The 15,345-nt window shown below is 57.3% G+C and overlaps 1 protein-coding gene across 1 annotated transcript; it reads left to right on the forward strand.

Annotated features, from left to right (window-relative positions):
- Positions 1 to 8,056, forward strand: NES (nestin; the record flags this gene model as incomplete). Its single annotated transcript, XM_006109561.3, is given in 6 exon segments — positions 1 to 276; positions 1,442 to 1,566; positions 3,297 to 3,370; positions 3,614 to 5,748; positions 5,751 to 6,428; positions 6,477 to 8,056. Coding segments are annotated over 6 exon segments (4,332 nt in total), but the record flags the coding sequence as incomplete, so codon positions are not given.
- Between the last annotated feature and the right edge of the window lie 7,289 nt (positions 8,057 to 15,345).

The following is a 15,345-nucleotide window of genomic DNA, read 5'->3' on the forward strand; positions in this document are numbered from 1 at the left end:
GCGTCCGGCCCCGAAGTGGAGGAGCTCGCGCGCCTGCTGGGCGAGGCGTGGCGCGGGGCCGTGCGCGGCTACCAGGAGCGCGTGGAGCGCATGGAGACGGCGCTGGGCGAGGCCCGCCAGAGGCTGGGTCAGGCGGTGCAGGGCGCCCGCCAGGGGCACCTAGAGCTGCAGCAGCTGCAGGCCGAGCGCGGCGGCCTCCAAGAGCGCAGGGCAGCCCTGGAGCAGAGGTTGGAGGGCCGCTGGCAGGAGCAGCTGAGGGCCACGGAGAAGTTCCAGGTGAGGAGGTGGGGGACCTGGGGCGAAACAAGGCGCCGAAAAGTCCCTACGAGGCTCAGAGACCTTCTGGGGAAGGGAGTGGGAAGTGGGGGTGGAAGGGGGGTGGCTGCCCATTCAGGGACCACATCTTAGAAAACTCACAGCTGGTGCCAGAGGCCCTAGACTTTCACAGCTCCCTCTAGAATAGGGTGGAAATGGTCGGAGTCGGAGCCTCTCAAATCAGACCGCCTGGAAGGGCAGACAGGCCCAAGACGGGTGTAAGCACCTTCCCACTCTGATGGCCTCTGGGCCCCTCCCTAGACTCTGCTGTCACTGGCAAGATGCCCAGGACTTTCCCTCTCTGTGCTGCTGAGCCTCATGGTCCTGCTACTCAGAATCTTCAAAGTTCCTAACCACCCTCGCCCCCCTGACAGGTGGGGGTGAGGGGCCCTGCATGAGGGACCAACTGCCCGTGTCCCACGTCATGGCTTCTTAACTCCCTCAGCACATTCCAGAAGCCTGGGACAGCTGCTCCCCCTCACACTGCACAGATGTGACCAGCAACTGAGAAAACAGCTCCCTTCCTGGGCCGACAGAGGTCTCTCCATGGCCACCTCCCCAACCCTCCTCTCAGAGGAGACAGATTCCAGAACATGTGGGAAGTGGAGGGGGTGGGTGTGAGGAGCAAAAGACAGTGATTGGGACTAAGGCAGTTTTGGCTTCCAGTGCTGCGGGCTCCAGGCTTCTTGATTAATCGTTTTTCCTTCTGCTTCTACTCTTAATCGTTTTTCCTTCTGCTTCTACTCCCCCTGCCCTCTCCTCCGCTCTGTAACCATCTCCTTCCCTCCCTCATGTCCCCCTTCCTGTGGCAGTTGAATTCTGAGCAGCATGTGCAATCATTTAGTCAGCATCCTCAGAGAAGGAGCCCCATGGGAAACGAGAGAGAGAGAGAGAGAGAGAGAGAGAGAGAGAGAGAGAGAGAGAGAGAACACGCCCGAGAGGGGCCCTTGCGCTCCTCTTGGGGTCTCCAGAGGGGTTCTCTGGGCAGGGAGTGGGGTAGGGAGGCAGGAATCTGCTCAACAGACAAGTCAGGAGCAGAAGGTGCTGTTGCAGCAGCCAGGAGGATGCAGGTTCGTCAGCAGGCAGGACCCCACCCTTTACTGACTGCCTCTGGCTTGCTCTGCAGCTGGCCATGGAGGCCCTGGAGCAGGAGAAAAAGGACCTACAGAGTCAGATTGCCCAGGTCCTGGAAGGTCGGCAGCAGCTGGCACGCCTCAAGATGTCCCTCAGCCTGGAGGTTGCCACATACAGGTACAGGTTGACCCCGACCCACCCAGATGAGGCAGAAGGGCTTCAGCTGAAGGGGTCTGGAGCCATGGGTGGTGGCAGCTCTACCACCACTAGGTTCTGTGACTCTAGGCTGATCTCCTTCACACCAGTATATTTCCCACCTGAGCCCACTTAATCCCCGATGGGTTCAGGACCAGAGAAGTATCCTGTGCCCAAGAAATCCCCCAAGGAGAGGTGATATTGCTGAATAGGAGAGAGGGCTGGCCACCTGTGGGGCATCTGCATCCGGACTCTTACCCCAGGGGGCTGAAAAGCCCTGTCTGAGTGTGTATTCTCACACAAGGAGGTAAGTTCCTTGGGCAACCTCAGAAAGGAGGAACTGCCGGTGTGGGTCGGTGGCACTGGTTTGCACTGGCGAGTCTCCTTGTCTGGAAGATGGAAGATGGGCTGCGTGACCTCCAAGGCCCCTTCCATCCTGAATGTCATGGGCCTGACTACTCTCAAATCCTAGTCCCTTGCCCTACCCAGCCCTTCTGCTAACCACACTTCCTGGCCCAGGAAAGGCTGAGACTGAGGAGGTGCTGCTGCTCTGGCTGCGTGGCCTTGGGTAAACTCACAGTCTCTTCCGGGAAACTGACCTGGTTGGCTGAGGGCTCAGTGACAGAGCCTGAGGAAGGGGCTTTGCTACCATGAAGGGCTTCGTATACCAAGCCCACTGTGAGGGCCGGGGTTAGACAAGCTATGAAGACAGTGCCCCCGGAGTCCACAGACAAACAAAGGCAGGGGTCCTAGGACAGGTTCTGGAGGGGAGGGGAAGCAGGGCCCAGAAAGGAAGCAGGGCTCAGTGAGGAGCCAGGGATGAGGAAGGGAGCCGTTGAGTGAGCTCAGAGGGCAGGATGCTGCCGGGGGAAGGATGGAGGTGAGACTGCAGACAATACTAACCAGACTCAGAGATCATGAGGAAGAGCTGAGAGCTGATGTTCAGCATAACCTGTTGAATTGATTGTTTCGCCCTCCTCCTATGGGTCTCTCCTCCCCAGTCCCCATGGGGTATTGAGGCAAAGGCATGAACACAAAGACCTCCATTGCCCTAAAAGGCTTGGGACCCAGAGCACTTAGAGATCCCAAGATGAGGGCCTTAACCCCAATCAAATCACTGAGCAAAAGGGGTCTGGGGAAAGCTTAACCTCTGGGGTTTTGAGGCCTGAAAAGGATTTAGATGAATTCTTTTATTTCTTTCTGTGACTAGCTCCTGGGGCCCTGGGGGAGGAGGAGGGAGCCTATCCCATGGGAACAGCCTGAGAATTCCCACTTCCCCTGGGAAGCCCCTCCTTAGACCCTCCAGATGGTGGTGTGGACAATGGCATCAATTAGCATGAGAATGGGCACCACACACAGAGGATGAGGTCATTAGCCTGGGGTGGGGAGGGGGAGACTAGTCTAAGCTATATGTGGGAGTGTGTACATTGTGTCTGCTGTGTGGGAATCTGCTTGTGTGTCTGTGAGCTCATCGGTGTGTCCCAAATATGTGTGTGATGCTCTGTGACCAAGTGGGTGATATCTGGATATGTGATTCCATGTACACAGCCACGTATATCCCCACCTGTGGCTTTCATGTGCTAGTGGTAAAAATGAAAAGGAAGCCTGCAGTATTAGGGTTTTGGTTTTTATTTTCGTGTTTTTTTCTGGCTGGTTTGCCTACTGGCCTGTGGACAGAGGGCTGACCCAGTTTTCCCTCCCTCATTCCCCAGGACCCTCCTAGAGGCTGAGAACTCCCGGCTGCAGATACCTGGCGGTGTGTCCAAGGCTTCCTTCAGCTTCCAGGGTAAGAGTTGGGGCCAGGTTCCCCCTCCTCAAAACTCTGCCCTTTTTTGCTTTTCATATCCCAGAACAATTCCTTTCTTGAGAGGCACCAGTCTAAGTCTTGACTCCTTGGCTCCCAACAACCCCTACAGTAGGAGGCAAGGATGGGGCCCATGGGCACTCTTGCCAGAAATGGTAACTGCTCTGTGGCCCCATCCCCCTGCCAGTACATACTGACACCGTTTCTTTTCCTCCATCTTTCCAGACCCCAAGCTGGAGCTTCATTTTCCTGGTACTCCAGAGGGCCAGCGTCTGGGACCTTTGCTCTCTGTCCTCAGCCCTACTCCCCTCTCCTTGCCCTTACCTGATACTCTTCAGACACCTGTTCCAGCCTTTCTGAAGAGCCAGGAATCCCTCCAGGCTCGTACCCCCACCTTGGCCAGCACCCCTATCCCACCCACAACTCAGGCTCCCTGCCCTGCTACAGACGGAGAGATCAGAGCCCAGGATGCCCCTCTCTCTGTGCTCCAGCCAGAGGTTGGGCGGCAACAGTTTCCACAGGCCGTGGGGGCTGAAGCCAATGTAGCCATCCCTGCCTGCGTCCTGCCAGGACCAGAGGAGCCTGGGGGCAAGCAGCTAAACGCCAGTCCAGGCCAGTCCCCTGAGGATCATGCCTCCTTGGCCCCACCCCTCAGCCCTGACCACCCCAGTTTAGAGGCCAAAGATAGAGAACCCAGTGAGACTAGAGTGTCCAGCAGATTTCAGGAGGATGGTGAAGGGGAACTGTGGGAACTGGCAGAGAAGGAAATAGCCATAGAGGTCAAAGTGGTAAGCAGCCTGCAGCAGCAAACACAGCAAGAAGAGGGGGATCTGGGCAGGAAGGAAATCCAGGACTCCCAGGGTCCTTTGGAAAAAGAAACTCTGAAGTCTCTGGAAGAGGAGGGTCAAGAGCCACTGATGTTTCTGGAAAAACAGAGTCCAGAGACACTGAGACCTCTAGGGAAGGAGAATCAAGAGCTATTGAAGTCTTTAGAGGAAAAGGACATCGAGGTAGCGAGAACTCTAGAAAAAGAGACTCTAGAACTATTTAAGCCTATAGAAAAAGAGGACCCGCAGACATTGCAATCTCTAGAAAAAGGGAATCAAGAACTAATGAAATCTCTTGAAGATAATCTAGAGACATTTTTATATCCAGGGAAGGAAAATCAAGAATTAGTGAAGTCTCTAGAAGGGGAGAACTTTGAGTCCTTGAGAGCTCTAGAAAAAGAGAATCAAGAACCACCAAGGTCTGTAGAAGAAGAGGACCAGAAAACACTGAGAACTCTAGAAAAAGAAAATCCTGAGTCTCTGAGGTCTCTAGAAGAGAATCAAGAGTCCTTGAGGTCTCTAGAAAAAGAGAACCAGGAACCACTGAGGTCTCTAGAAGAAGAGGACCAAGAGACAACGAGACCTCTAGAAAAAGAGACTCAACAGCCACTGGAGTCTCTAGGAGTAGAAGACCAAATGACATTGAGACCTCTGGAAAAGGAGAAACCAGAGCCACTGAAGTCTCTTGGAAAAGACCAGGGGATGTTTAGACCTTTTGAAGAAGAGAATCAAGAGTTATTAAGGTCCCTAAAAGAAGAGAGTATAGAGGCAGTAAGATGTTCAGAAACAGAGAATCTAAAACCACTAAAGTCTGCAGGAGAAGATCTGGAAATATTAAAGTCTACAGAAATTCAAGGGCCATTGTGGTCTCTGGAAGAAATGAATCAGGAGACAATGAAACCTCTAGAAAAGGAAATTCAAGAATCGCTGGAGTCTGTGGAAGAGAACCAAGAGTCATTGAAGTCCCTAGAAAAGGAGAATCAAGAATCATTGAGATCTCTGGGAGGATGGAACCTAGAAAATTTGAGACCTCTGGAAGAGGTAGACAAGGAAAGTCAAGAGTATCTGGAAGAGGAAGAGAACTTGGAGAAGGGAGAGAATCCAGTGTCACTGAGGTCTCTGGAAGAGGAGGAGCAGGAGCTGCTGCTGTCTGCAAATCAGCAGAGGTGGGAAGATGTGGTGGTGGGGGGCCAAGAACTGGATCAGGAAACCCCCTCTGGGAGGGCTGGCGTGGACGATGAGGATGAAGCAGAGCTGGGCCGGAGGGAATGTGATGGCTTCTCTGGAAAGGAGGGATCTGCAGAGGAGGGAGAACTGCAGTTGACTGCCATAGGAGGAGCCTGGAGCACAGGTGAGGGGCACCCAGGGAGCCCTGAGCCCAAAGAGCAGAGGGCTCCAGCTGAGGGCGCCAGTGGGGAGGGAGTTGCTGAGGGCCTTCAGAAACCTGAAGAGCCAGAGAACGTGGAGGCCCGAGGCCTCCATGCTCCCTGGAGAATGTCAGAGGTGATAGAGCCAGTATTGGAAAATGAGGATAAGGCCCAGGGGGTGGCCGAGCCTCCCCAGAGGTCACCTTGGGGTTGGAGGCAGCCGTGGGTGAGTCTGCTGCAGGAGCTGAGCAGGGACTGGAGCAGAAGATGGTAGGGTTGGAGGACCCAGGCCACCTGACCAGAGAGGAGGTGATGGAGCCACTCCTGGGGGAAGAAAGTTTGGAGGCAAAGATTGTGCAGGGCTTGGAAGGGCCTGAAAAGGACCTAGAGGAGGCAGCTGCTCTGGAGCCAGAGCTTTCCATACTGCCCAGGAAGAGCAGAGACTCTCTGGAGTCTCCTGGGGCTGGGGAGGAGTTGGAGCCTGAGGTCCCCTCGGGAGAAGACGAGGTGCTCCCTGCTGAGACCTTGTGCCATGATGCAAGTGATACCCCTCAACCCAGGCTCCTGGGGTCAGAGGAAGCTGAGGAGGATGCAGAACCAGGGCTAGGGTCCTCCAGCCCCAGGCCCCCTGAGCCCTGGTCGCTCACCCCAATCCCTGAAGCTGCCCCTGGGCCCCAGCCCCTAGCAGAGGGGAACCAGGAGGCTAGCTGGGGGCTGGAGGGCAGGGCTGAGGCCCTGGAAAAGGTGGAGGGTGAGAAGGAGGAGTTGGGTCCTGGGGGACTCCCCGAGGGCCTCCAAGATGAGGAGGAAGAGAGCAGAGATGAGAGTGAGGCTGATGAGCTGGGGGTCCAGCATTAAGGCCGTGGAGGATGTCTAAGTAGCCCTCCTTTCAAGATGAAGACACATATCATGTGCCCGCTCCCTATCTTCGGGAGTGGATTGATCGTTCCGCCCATTGTTCTAGTCCTTATCCCTAATCCCCACGCTGCACACCAAGTAGATGTAGAGGAGGCATCTTATCGTGATGAGGAGGCGGTGAACAAGGAGGAGGAGCAGGAGGAGGACAGAGGAGGGGGAGACGGGGGAGACAAAGACGAAGAAGAAGAGGATATGGAAGAGGAGGAGGAGGAGGAGGGAGATGAGGAGGAATGTGGCCAGGACTCTGACCTGTCAGAGGAATTTGAGGACAATGTGGGGACTGAGGCTTCTGTCCTTCATGGGGACCCCAGGGAACTGATGGAGCCTCTGGGCCAGGTGTCCCAGGTGCTACTGGAGCCTGCAGCCTGGGGTCAGGATGGGGAGTCTGATGGGTTTGCAGATGAGGAAGAGAGTGGGGAGGAGGGAGAGGAGGAGGAAGAAGAGGAGCGGAAGGAGCCAGGGGGTGGGCAGTGGGGGCCGGGGCCCACTGTTGACAGCCTTCCTGCCATGAGCGGCCCTCAGAGGGGGAACCTCTTGGGGTCTGAGACTGTGGATGTCAACATCCCCTGGGATGATGGCTTGAGGGGTGCAGCAGCTGATCCGCCTATGACTGCCCAGGAGACCGAGTCCCAAGACAGCATGGAGCCCTCTGGCTCAGAGGATGAGTCTGACGATGCTCCCTTGGAGAGGGAGGACCAAGTTCCAGGCCCTCTGGGGACCCTCAGTGGGACAGAGGACACCCCTGGTATCAATGGCCAGGGCCCCAGCTTGAAGGACGAGTTGGAGCATGTGAATGGGGGGTTGGTGAATGGGGTGCAGCAGTCTGAAGGAGCAGGGCAGGGAAAACTGGGGGCCCTTGAGGGGGACCAAGGGAACCCTTTGGAGGAGGAGGAGGGGAATGCCCTGAAGACCCCTTGGGCAGGGGCTTCTCTTCATCTGGACCCAGGCCAGTTCCTAACGTTCACTCAGAGGGAAGGAGATGGGGACTCATTGTCTCCTGGTGACTCGGGGGAGGACTAGAGACAGTGCTGTTCCCGCGCTTAGGACTTGAGCGTGGACAGGTCCCCAAGCCTCCTCCCTGCTCAGGGCCAGCACCTTAACTTATGATCTCCCGACCTGTGGTTTCTGCCCAAGAGGCCTGGCTGGCCAAGGTGAAATGGGGTGTGGGAAGGGCACCTACCTGTCCCGAAAATGGAGGCTCCAGGAATAAAAACCAGCCCCTCAGACCCTGCAGAGTGGGCATCATGCCCGCACTGTCCCATGAGGTTTAAGCCAACTGAATCCCTGTAGGACTAGGCCCCTTTTCCTTGCACCCCCTGTCCTTCCCATCCTTTTGGCTGGAAAAGGCCTGGGGCCCGGTGGCTCCTCCAAGAAGAAGGTGGCTGTGGTGGTCGTTGTGTGGGGGCGCTCACCAGCCCTGTCCCTCCTCACTGTACCCTCATGGGATGTCTGGTCAGTAAGGGGGTGCTCCTATGTCCTGACCCCCCATATTCCTGCCCTGTGTGACCCTCTCTGGCTCCTCCCTGCTTGAATAAAGTAATGCTTCCACCTACAAAGTCTGGACTCTTTCTTCCCCAATTCAGGGAGTCATCAGGGCCAGCACAGGAGCTGGGGAGACCAGGAAGCATGGGAGATGCTGGTGTTGGGGCGGGGTTCTTCCTGAGGAGAGGAGGCCCTGGAGGCCTCATGGGGCGCAGTGCAGACAGACGAAGGCTGCAGGCAGCAGTGCTAGGGCCCTGGGGAGGGCTGGGGGTCCCAATCCAGGTGACCTCAGTGCCTGAGCATGCAGGCTGTCATCATCTCTGCCACGGGCTGATTACAGGGAATAGGACTTGTGCCACCCCCGCTCTTGCCTGTCCTCCCCCCTCCGGCCCCTCAGTGCCGCCAGCATAATAAGCCCCTTTGCCCCCAAATCCAAACAGCTGTCTGGCCTGTGATGTTTGCATGGACTGGCTGGGTCAGAGGCGGGTGAGGGAGGGGGAGGCCTGTTCTGCTTTAGTTGGGCTTGTGGCCTCGGGTCAGCGTTTATTGTCTGAATCTCAGACTCAGCCACACAAGAGGGGCACTGGGCTGGGTGACTTGGGGGGACCTCCCAGTGCAGGAAAAGCAGGAGGAAGGCTAGGGGAAGCCCGAGGGCTGCAGCTTTGACCTTTGGTAGTTCTTTCCTCACATGCTGAAGCAGGAAACAGGCAAGCCCGAAGTGTGGAAGTGAGGAGGGGGAGACACTGCAGTGACAGGGCTGAGACAGAGCTAGGGGTGTGTTGATGACTGGGGTAGACGAAGGGTGAGGGGCACAGCCATAGCTTCTCTCCACCCCACCCCTTTCCAGGGTCCCTGTGCAGGGCAGGGAGGGACCAGAGGTTCCTGGATGAAGTGGGGCCTGAGGCCTTGAAATCAGGATACGCAAATAGAAGCCCTCCCCAGCCCAGCTCAGTGGGGAAGGAAGATCTGGCGACACCTCTAAATAAATACACTTGGTGGGGGTGGGATAGGGGCGGCCAAACAAATGCTCCATATTTGGAGACAATCTCAGAAGTTTGGGAACAGGCCGAGGGCCTGGGAAAGATGACAGGATGAAGGCTCAGCCAATCTGGCCCCACGCATGTCCTCTGGCCAAGGAGGGGTGGGCAGGAGGCCCCCTGACAGAATCCCACTGTCTGTCTCTCTGCCCATGCTTTTCTCCTTCTCCATCTGGGAGTCTCTGTCTTGGGCACCGACGCCCCCATTTCACCGTCCACCCTGCCCTCGGGGTCCAAGAGTCTGTCTCCCCTTCTGGCAGCCCAAGCCTACACTCTCCTTCCTGTACTCACCACTCACAAGGCCTGTGTGACCCTGCCAGGCTGCCAGGCCCGAGGCCAGCACATGGGCATCCAGGCCAGTAAGACCCACTCCCTGACCCTCTGATGTGACACAGGAGCCCTGTTCGTGGTCTCCCCAGGCCCTGGGGCACCCCCGCCTGGGCAAGGGACCAAGGACAGAGGCCAAGCCAAGAGCAGTCCTGCCCTGTGCCTGGGTGGACATCCTGTCCCGCACACCAGGGTCCCTGGTCCCCCACAGAGTTACCCAAACCGGCTGATTCTTTTTTTTTTTAATATATTTTTATTGATTTCAGAGAGGAAGGGAGAGGGAGAGAGAGAAAGAACATAGACGTGAAAGTGAAACATTGATCCCCCAACCGGGGATCGAGCCCACAACCTGGGCATGTGCAACTGGACGATGCCCAACTTATTGAGCCACACTGGCCAGAGCCAGCTTTGCATTTTAAATAAAACCTTCTGGCGACTGTGAGCATGGCCTGGAATGGGCAGGCGTGCTTCGGGGAGGCTCCTGCAATGGTCTGGGAAGGGGAGATGGTGGCAGGGGGATGGAAAGGAGGCTCAGAGGGCAGCAGTCTCTGGACTTGTGACCCGCTGTGGGAGATATGGGGACATGGCGGTGGAGGCTCCCAGGGTGTTAGCCTGGGCGGCTGGGAGACTGGTCCCATCTCTGAGCTGAAGAATCCAGCAGGAAATTGTGAGCGCCAAGAGAGGCTGCTCTGGGGGAGGGTGGCATGTGAGGCTCGGGAGAGAGGACCCAGCTGGAGACACGCATTGGAGGGTTGTTGGCTTAGAGATCATCCAGACAGAGCCCCCGGGGAACTCCTGGCCGAGAGGAGACGCTTGGGCAGGGGCAGGAGGAGAGACCAGAGAATAGAAGGACCTGGGGAGACCCTGTCATTGTAGAAAGCAAGGCCTTTGTCCAGCCCGGCGCCTGGGGGCCCGGGGGTGCTCAGTGACTTCGGATTGCATAAATGAACTAATGAAAGAATGAGTGGCTGATGAACTCCGACAACAAGAAGCCCTTTGGAGGGTGGGGTCCCCTCCAAGGAGGGAATGAAGAGGCTGCACCCTCCCCCCACCAGCAGGACAAGTGGGAGGTTATTCTGGGCCTCCTGTGGGTAAACATAGCCTCTGAGTGGGGTGGGGGCGGGGTGGGCCCCCCCCAGGTGGCTTCCTCATTTGTTTTGGGGCACTTCCTTATAAGGTGCAGGCTGAGGGCCATGGACGGTGAGGTCAGGGCTGAGCTCTCCATTCAGCCCAGCCCGATGCTGTCCCTGTTGTCCCTGTGGCTGCCAGAGTCTCGGAGGAAATCAAAGGCTGAGACTTTGGGCTCCAGCCAAGGAGCTCAGAGTGGGGCCTCTTAAAGGGCCCCCGAGCCTTCATGTCTGCTGTGGGAGCCCCGTTCAGGGCTGGGGAGAGGGTGTCCTTCCAGGGTCCTCTGGGAAGGTAGTGCTGGGGACCCTGGTTTTCCCATCTGTGTGACTGGCTCACCCTCTGAAGCTCCGGGCAGCTCTGACACCCTGTGGTCCCACCTTCGTCCCTTCTGCCGCAGGGTCTGCCCCTCTTGCTCTGATCTCCTGAGAGCGGGCTCATTCATTGCTTCCAAGGGCCCTGGTTCCTCCACTCCCCTCCGCTCCCCCTTCCCAGCCCCGCTTTGGGGAACCAGCTGCTGCCACTTGACCCTGTGGTGTCACAGCTGCTGCCAGCAATGCCATCCTTGCTAGGCAGGGAAGGAGGAATGTGATTTAATTTGAGCTGGAATGTGCCCTCCGAGGCTGCCCAGAGAGAGGGGCGGGGGTGTAGACCAAGCCACCCACGCCCAGGAAACCCACGAGGGCTCTGGGCTGGGGACAGGCTCCCGTGTCCGTGTCCCATGGGAGGGGCCCTGCCGCAGGATGGGTCTTCATGGCAGTGGGGAAAGAGAAGGCTTCTGGTGACTGTCCCTGAGTCCACAGGCCCCTCAGAAAGGTAGGGGGAGGGTCTCCTCACCCCGTCGGGGGAGGGGCGACTGGCTCGGGGCAAGAAGAGAGACAGAAGCCTCGGGCGAGGGCCCACAGGCTGCAGTGGAGAGTAGAGGAGCGTTCTGAGATCCCACATGATTTCCTTCACCCTGGGGGCCCCCTTCCCTCTCCCCTCTTTCTTTCTTTTTTTAAAATATTTTTTTATTGATTTCAGAGAGGAAGGGAGAGGGAGAGAGAAACATCAATGATGAGAGAGAATCACTGATTGGCTGCACACCCCACACTGGGGATCAAGCCCGCAACCCGGGCATGTGCCCTGACCGGGAATCGAACTGTGATCTCCTGGTTCATAGACCCTCAACCACTGAGCCACACACAGTGGCCCCCCTCTCCTCTTTCTAACCCAGCACCCCAACACCAGGTCCAGCTTGCCTCTTTGCCAACATTTCAGGAGCAGTGGACTCTGCCTCCTGCTCCCCACTTCCTCCCCAAGCCCATTATTCCAGGCTCTCCAATGCGGGTGTCTCTCCTACCACCTCACACCTGTTCTGGATGCTATAGCACCAATCCCTCTTGCCCCAAAAGGGGTGGACCTCAGACCCCAGAGTCCCAGTCCTACAGCCCTCTTCCCCTAAGTCTCCTCTCCCAGCTTCAAAGTCCCCTCCCTACAGCCCCATTCACCCTCCCCACCCCCATGACTCAGCTGTGACTCCAGAAATAAACGGAGGCAGGAGCCAGGGGGCCACTGTCGAGGAACCACCACGTCCCAGCAGCTGTGGGCTCAGCTGCTGCTAAGCCGGAGCCACAGGGTCCCCGGAAGGGTGACTGGGGGACTTCAGTGGTCGGTCGGTCGGGCGATGCCCAGCTGGCTTGGCCCTCTGCTGGGACCCCATCCTCCCTGCTAAGGAGAACGCTCCTCCCTGGCAGCCTCACTCTCCTTCCCCATCCCCTCGCCTCTGTCTTCCACCTACTTTCCTCCCTCCTCTCTGGCCTCTCCCAACTCCTGAAGCACTTGGTGTCTCCTGGATCTCTTCCTTCTCTGCTCATCTCATTTGTCGGGAAGTTGTATGTCAGAGCTTCAACCTTGATGGGGAAACTGAGGCACCAAGAGACATCCCTTGTCAATGTTACTAAGAGTCCCTAGATGCCAGTTGGAGTCCATAGAACATGGTCCAAGTGGCTGTGGGTCGCTGGCCTTAGGTGCTGCGGTCCAAAGTGGTCAATAGCCTTCCCTCGTTAACAAGCTGCCTAGAGACTAAGGAAGGACCCCCAGGAAGTAAACTCAGGGGCCACCGAGCCACCCACCAGGCGACTAAGCAGAGTGGAGTCTCTCACAGGGGATTTTCTCACATCCTCTTCCTTCTCCCTCTTTTTTCCTCTGTTCCTTTCCAAGCCCTTCCTCTTGCTCTGCCCTGAATCTTCTAGTTCTTCCTTCCCAGGAGGGAGGAGGTTGCTGGAGCAGGCAAGGTGGCAGTTAGATCTCAGGGAGGACCTCCAGTCTGGGGAATAGGAGAAGGATCTGACTGCAGCCCCCATGGAAAACCCTCCCCCCTCAGGGGCCTGACAGGCGGAGCATTCTTTGAAGTCTTTGGGAGCTGCTGTGTCACAGCAGGCAGGCAGGCAGGACAATGGGGCCCTTTTCCTCCCTGCACAGGGGCAGGCCCACCAATGGCCTCAGGGCTGGGACAAAGGCCCCAGTGAGGTCAGGGCAGTGTGTAGGGTGGGGAGGTGGGAAGGAATAAGGTGAGGGGGTGTGGGTCAGAGCAGCCTGGGGGGAAGCTGGGGACCTGGCAGTTGAAGGCCTTGGCAGGCCCATGTCACCGGGCTCTCGGGCTCCTCTGCAAGGCCCAAGCCCTGTCTTCCACCCAGGCTGGACCTGCCCCTCCATTTATTCCAATACACCCTCTGACCCCCCTCTTGTCCTTCATCCCCAGGGGGCCCTGGGGGGGACCTCACTTTAGACACGTATGAAAGGCTGAGGGGCGAACCGCATATCCAGGGGCCTGCAGGTCTGTGCTGTGTCCTGGAGGCAGAGGCTCCCAAAGACAGACTGACACTCCATGAGGGGTCAGTTCCCTCTGCCCAGCCCAACACAGGCCCCTTTCTCATTTTCCCTCCCTGGGCCAGGGTTGGATTCTGTGCAGGGTGTTGAGTCACCCCTGGTCCAGCTCTCCCTTCCCCAGGAAGCCCAACAAAGCCAGGCTTCCGTTTTAGGCAGCCATGCCCAAGCAGCCCAGCAAGTGTCCGGAGGGGAGGAGTGTTCTAGTTCCAGCCCCGTGTCCACCTCTGGACCACTCCTCCTCCACAGTCAGAGAAGATGGCGGACCCCTGCCGACCAAGGGTGCGGAGATTCAGTGACTAAGGGGCTGGGACACCAAAGCCCCTTCCAGCTCACCACTAGGGTCTCTCTGGGAAATACCACCTGCTTTCTAAACCCCATCTCTGCGAGGTCACAGTTCTCAGAGAACCCCCCTTAAGGACCCCAGGACGGACACTGTCCCCTCTTCAGCCTTCTCTTCTTGAGGGGCTATGTTCAAAGGCCCACCCTGGTCTCGATCCACTCATGATTCCAGCTAAAGTCCATGACATGCCTAAACTGCCCTTGAAGGGTAGTACAGGATAAGGGGGAGGGGCTCCCTACTCTGGTCCCCAAATCATCCTCTTCCCTGTAATTCCTTAAGAAACAGCCTTAGTCCCTAGCTGTGCTTGGCTGGGTTGTCTGAGGAGGGCAGAAGGGGGCGGGGGGCAGGTGAGCCCTGGGTGAGGAGAGGACTGTGGTATCTCAGAGATCAGCTGGGTTTGGGGTTTGTATCCAGGGTGGAGAAGGTCCAGGAGCTGGGCAGGGATGGCCTGGGAGAGCCCGTTTTCCTATCTTGCTTCGCTGTCTCTGGGCCTTTCCCCATCACTCTCAGCCTCTGTTCCTCTGATTCTGTCCTGTCTCTGTATGTTACAGGAGTTAATAATTAGCCCCACGAGTGGTTAAAAAGAGTATGTGCAGCAAGAAGATTCCCCCCCATAACGGAAACAGATGGCATCCCGACACACTCCCATAAGGTACAATAGAGTCACACACACACACACACACACACACACACACACACACACAGAGCTGGTCATTCTCTCTCCAGTTCTCAGAGTGACCTCACTATCTCAACCTCCGCTGACTCACAGCCCTCAGGCCAGCTCAGGCTGGCGGAAGTCTTACCCCCCTTCCTCCCCCCTACCCCTCACTCCAGCCAGCTGCCAGACTTCCTCACCCTGGACAACGGGGGTGGGGGGGGGTGGGGGTGTGTGACACCGCAGCGCCCTCTGGCGGTATCCTAAGGCTCCTCCCGCCTGGCTCCACTCACGCACGTGCACACAGCGCCCTCTGCTGGCTACAGCCTAGGAGGCCTGCAGGTCATTCCTCAGAGCCCAGCCCACAGCAGGGCTGGGGATCCCTCCTCCGCCCTGATCACGTGCCCCTATTCCTGCATCTCGGCCTGTTCTGCTGGAAGGACGCCATCCTGCGATCTAAACCCCAGACCTGCATTCCCTTCACCCTCATCCCCCTGCCCAGTGAACCCCCTCAGGAACCGAACCTCAGAACTGGGGCACCTCCCTGCTCTCCTCTCTGGGCCCTCAGCTCCCGCCCAGACTGAACTCATCTAGGTCTGTTTGACTCCAGCTCCTTTCTTTTTTCTTTTCATTGATTTCAGAGAGGATGGAGAGGGAGAGGGACAGAGATAGAAACACCAGTGATGAGAGAGAATCATTGATCGGCTGCCTCCTGCACACCCCCTACTGGGGATGGAGCCTGCAACCCAGGCATGTGCCCTGGTGATGGGGAATCCAGTGTCACCTCCTGGTTCATAGGTTGATGCTTAACCACTGAGCCACACTTGCCGGGCTCCAGCTCCTTTCAAACACCTCTATGCTGTCCCCCCCACCCCACCCCTGTGGGCTCCTTCATTCCATAAGTACTTACTGGGCAGCTCTTCTGTGCTAGTCACTATTCTATCCCCTGACTTCTCTGACCTTCAGCAACCAATAAACCCAGAAGGCATATTTATCCTGTAAGGTCCA

Source organism: Myotis lucifugus, unplaced genomic scaffold (assembly GCF_000147115.1).
Source record: "Myotis lucifugus unplaced genomic scaffold, Myoluc2.0 scaffold_211, whole genome shotgun sequence".
NCBI classification, from domain to species: domain Eukaryota; kingdom Metazoa; phylum Chordata; class Mammalia; order Chiroptera; family Vespertilionidae; genus Myotis; species Myotis lucifugus.